Raw genomic sequence first — 4,518 nt, 5'->3', positions numbered from 1 at the left:
AGGCCCTGTGATCATGGCAGGTCAGTGGTCATCTTCTGGGCACCACACAAATAACTCATTTGCTAGTCTGAATTGACCAGGGTGGGGGCAGGAAATGGGATGTGTAAGAGTAAATTCCTCACCTGCTTACACATGGAAATTTGATATTATTTAATTTGACTTAAAGAAAATTAATGCGTATTGCTTATATATCCTTTGTTGTGAACTTGAGTTTTATTCTGGTTGAAGATGGATCTTTTGAAAATAACTGCTGTATCTATAAACATAGCCAAGCAGAGCATATTATTGTTTTTTAAAAATTATATTTCTACTACAGCTCATCTTTTCAACTTGAAGATATAATGATGGTTAAAACAGGTAATGCTAAAGTAAGTGTTGCTGTATGTTGTCATTGCTCAAAGACAACTGAGAACAGCAACAGGCCTTGAGTATACACCTTAGAAGTTGGAATATGAATGTGCCTTGCTAGAACATCTCCAGGTCTGTTCCATTCATCAATACCAGCTGAGCGGATGTCCTCATATTTCAGATGCACTCTTTTTATAAGTTAGAGCTGCACCTCACCATTCTCCTTTATGGAGGTATATAGGATGTGTTCCACCTGGCTCTCAGTCAAATCGTGTCTTCCTCTAGTCCCTAAAGAGGCCAAAAGGATCTGTTTCAATTTCAGTTTCCTTAAATATGCTATTTAAATATTTTAAGGCAAATTGAGTGCTTTTGGATGTAAGTAATCCAAGTTTGTCTCCCCAGTTTTCATCTATGTGCATGGCTTCATGTTAGAGCAAGTATGCGTGGAAACCCATTTTACTAATGATATAGATAGATTAAGCAGAGTTTTATGTATCCTGTCAGAAGCCAGTTGCTAATTCATCAGGAGAATTAAGTATACTCCAGGGGAAAGAGTCCAAACATTACTTTTAATGCTGGCAGCAAGAATTGATAAAATGCCTATCATCTATGGTAACAGAATCCTTTTTGATTTATGTACTTTTTGAGGTGAAAATAAAAATGGGAAATGCTAACACGTATCGCTGGAAAAGTTCATGAGAGAGCATAGAAACCTTAAGAACACCTCTCGAAAGTTGCACAAAATGCCATCAGTCAATCAGAAGTCCCTAGAGATGGTTCAAAGGACTTAACAGCCCAATCACTTCTAAAATTGATTTGCTTATTTGAAAACGGTCCTTTATGAGTACTCATTAAGATGATGCAAATAGGCCGGCTGTTTGGCCTTTCCTGATTCTATTTCAGTTATGCCAGAAGATCTTTTCATAAAGTTTGAAGGCTCACTAGCTTATCAAAACCTGCACATTCTCATCAAAGAATACATCCAAATAGTATTTATTGTGTGCCTACTGAGTGCCAGGTGTGGCATCACAGGCTCATAATTCAACCTCAAGGTCAGTTTCAGCTTTATAATAGCTGAAGAAAAGAAAGAAGGTCGTTAGATCGTAGTAAGAAGGGAAGAGATTTCCAAAAAAGGTCATCCAATGGTTATCTCCAGTGGGATGCAGTTGATGGACAGCATGAAGCAAGTCTACCAGATTGTGAAACCCCTCAACCCCAACTTCTGTTTCCTCCAGTGCACCAGCGCATACCCACTTGAGGCCGAGGATGTCAACCTACAGATCATCTTGGAATATCGGAAGTTCTTTCCTGACATTCCCATAGGGTATTCTGGACATGAAGCAGGCATCATGATATCTGTGGCTACAGTGGCTCTAGGGGTCAAGGTGTTAGAACGTCACATCACTTTGGACATGACCTGGAAAGGGAGTGACCACTCGGCCTTGCTGGATTCAGAAGAGCTGGCTGAGTTGGTGTGGTCTGTGTGCCTTGTGGAGAAGGCCTTGGGCTCCCCGACTAAGCAGCTGCTGGCCTGTGAGATCACCTGCAACCAGAAGCTTGGTAAGTCTGTGGTGGCCAAAGTGAAAATTCCAGAAGGCACCGTTTTAACACTAGACATGCTCACTGAGAAGGTGGGTGAGCCAAACGGCTATCCCCTTGAAGACATCTTCAAGCTGATAGGCAAGAAGGTTCTAGTCATGGAAGGATCTGTAGAAAATCAAGGCAAAAAAAACCAAAAAACAAAATTTAAAATAAAGTGCCATTCTCTGAACTCTGAGAAAAAAAAAAAAAAAAAGGTCAGTGATGTACACTGGACCCAGAAAATGTATGGATTTTGTTCTGATACAGTAGAATGTCATGTGTTCAGTGGAGTTATAAGAACTGACTTATGTTTTAAAAGGAGCACAGTGGCTCTGTAGGATAACTACAACGTCAGTGCTACAAGCCCACCAGCTGCACCACTAGAGAAAGATGTGGCTTTCTGCTCCCACATAGATTTACAGTCTCAGAAACCCTATACAGAATCTCTTTGTGTTCAGACTTGACAGCACTTAACAACAACAATGTAATAAAATATATATTTGTCTGACTTCTGTGTGGAGAACAAGCTATAATGAGGATAAGAAAGAAAGCAGAGAGGCTGGTTATAACACAAGTATGCAGTTCAGGAAAGAGGAGGTGGTAGCTTGGAATCAAGTGGTTTTATAAAGATAGGGAGGAGATGTGGGTGGATTTGAGACGCAGTTTGACCTTGAGTGAAGGAATGATGGTTTGGAGGTGGAGAAGGTAAAGGAAAGACAAGAAAGATCTAACTCTGGCTTTTGACTTGATCAGCCCATACATTGTGCTTCTGGTTATTTTGCATGGCCATTTCTAAATAAAAATTTTATAGCTGAACCAAAAATATCTTCTTTTGTAGGCAAACCAAATTGAATTGGACCATTTGGGTCCAAATAGTGTCGTGAGTTTGTTTGTTTGTTTAATCACTAACATTTAGAGACGATACTAAATTGGAACGATTCATTTTCCTGTATCTTCTCAATGTAGTGATAACTTATTTTGATTTATAGCAGCACCTGTGTTTGAACTGATGATTGATTCACCATCCGTAGGTGTTAGGGATTAGGCATGATTCTTCCAGGGAACAAATCCTGAGTAGGAAGAACAGAATGCTTGCCTTTTTGCCAAGATGTGTTAGGATTTCTCTAGAATCCTTTCCTCTTTTTAAAGGTCAAGAGAAAGCCATTCGGAAGACAAGGAATTTATGCCAAATGCTGATTCTTATCCAAGGTTAACATGTCTTGAGTTCCTCTCAGCAAATTGATTTCTCCTTGAGATTTCACTTAAAAAGAAATATTTTATTACATAATGAGGTAAATGAATGCCCTGCAAATGCGGTGTGCCTCTGTGATATGCAGAGTAGTTTAGTTTTTATTCACTTAGCAAACCATTTATTCTATTATCACATAATCACTTCTAACCTAAATAAAGCATTTAGAACGTAATGCACAATGAATCCTACCTTTTAGCAGCTTTATTGCTGTATCAGTTATTAATTTAAATTTGTGTCATTTTGAGTTAACAAGAGAGATAGTTAAAAGATTTGTTTGCATTAGATCATATTGAATATCCTATATGTTGGGTTATTTAACATTGCAAGGATAAACGATGATATGGTTATTGCAATGTAGACATTCTTATAGTGCATTTCATCCTCAAGCATCCAAAAGAGCTTTAAACCCATACATACAAGAGAGTCATACAACTCTCAAGTGGCAAAGCGGCCCAGGAGATCAGTGTCTGAGTTTCAGAAGTGGTAAAGTTCTTGACAGTTAACGTCCCAAGACATAAGACTTAGCAAGAATTTGGTGGTGGTGGTGGTGGTTATGTGCCGTGGAGTCGGTTTCGACTCACAGCAACCCTGTACAGCATTTCTGAGGCTGTAAATCTTAAGAGCAACAGAAAGCCTCATTTTTCTCCTTTGAAACAGCTGGCAGTTTTGAACTGCTGACTTTGAGGTTAGCAGCCCAATTAGTACCCACTATGCTACCAGAGCTCGTCTAGCAAGAACTTAAAACTTCATATATTTGCTGTTCTTAAGTGTCATTCAGTCAGTTCAGATTCACAGCGATCCTGCATAGGATTTCCTAGGAGCGGTTGGTGGGTTTGAACCATCGACCTTGTGGTTACCAGTCCAGCATATATCCAACAACACCACACCAGGAGTCATATCTGTTGTTGGTAAGTGCCATCCAGTTGACTCTGAATCATAGCAACCCTGTATAGGGTTTTCTTGGAGTGGCTGGTGTGTTTGAACTGCCAACTTTACTGTTCAAGCTGACCTTTTGTTTCAGTTCTTATCCTACAGCACCACACCAAGACTCCAAGACTCATACTAAAGACCTAAAATTATACAAGGTAGGTTTAATCTTAGTTTTTGTAAGCTATGCTTGGAGGGTTATAAAATTCCTTTGCCTCTGGCTTCCTTTTAATATGAGGCTGTGTCTTCAGTTGGAGAAGTTACATGCTAGATGGGGTGAGGGGAACGTAAGCCCCAGACAACACTACTCTCCTTGTATATTTTCTTGAAAGGATATCATGGAGGGAAACTGATCCAGAAAAGGGAAAATTGTACCAGAAGCCAACATGGTTAGAAATCTAGATGCAACT

General features: G+C 39.6%; 1 protein-coding gene across 1 annotated transcript; it reads left to right on the top strand.

Moving 5' to 3' along the window:
* The first annotated feature begins 344 nt into the window (after positions 1–344).
* On the top strand, positions 345–2,781 carry LOC102835318 (sialic acid synthase-like). The gene is made up of 3 exons (XM_006877296.1): positions 345–368; positions 1,449–2,070; positions 2,768–2,781. The coding sequence occupies exons 1-3, from the start codon at positions 345–347 to the stop codon at positions 2,779–2,781; spliced, it is 660 nt and encodes a 219-aa protein (XP_006877358.1).
* The last annotated feature ends 1,737 nt before the right edge of the window (positions 2,782–4,518 follow it).

Source organism: Chrysochloris asiatica, unplaced genomic scaffold, assembly GCF_000296735.1.
Source record: "Chrysochloris asiatica unplaced genomic scaffold, ChrAsi1.0 scaffold00460, whole genome shotgun sequence".
Lineage (NCBI taxonomy): Eukaryota > Metazoa > Chordata > Mammalia > Afrosoricida > Chrysochloridae > Chrysochloris > Chrysochloris asiatica.
This window is presented reverse-complemented; position numbering and strand designations above follow the sequence as displayed.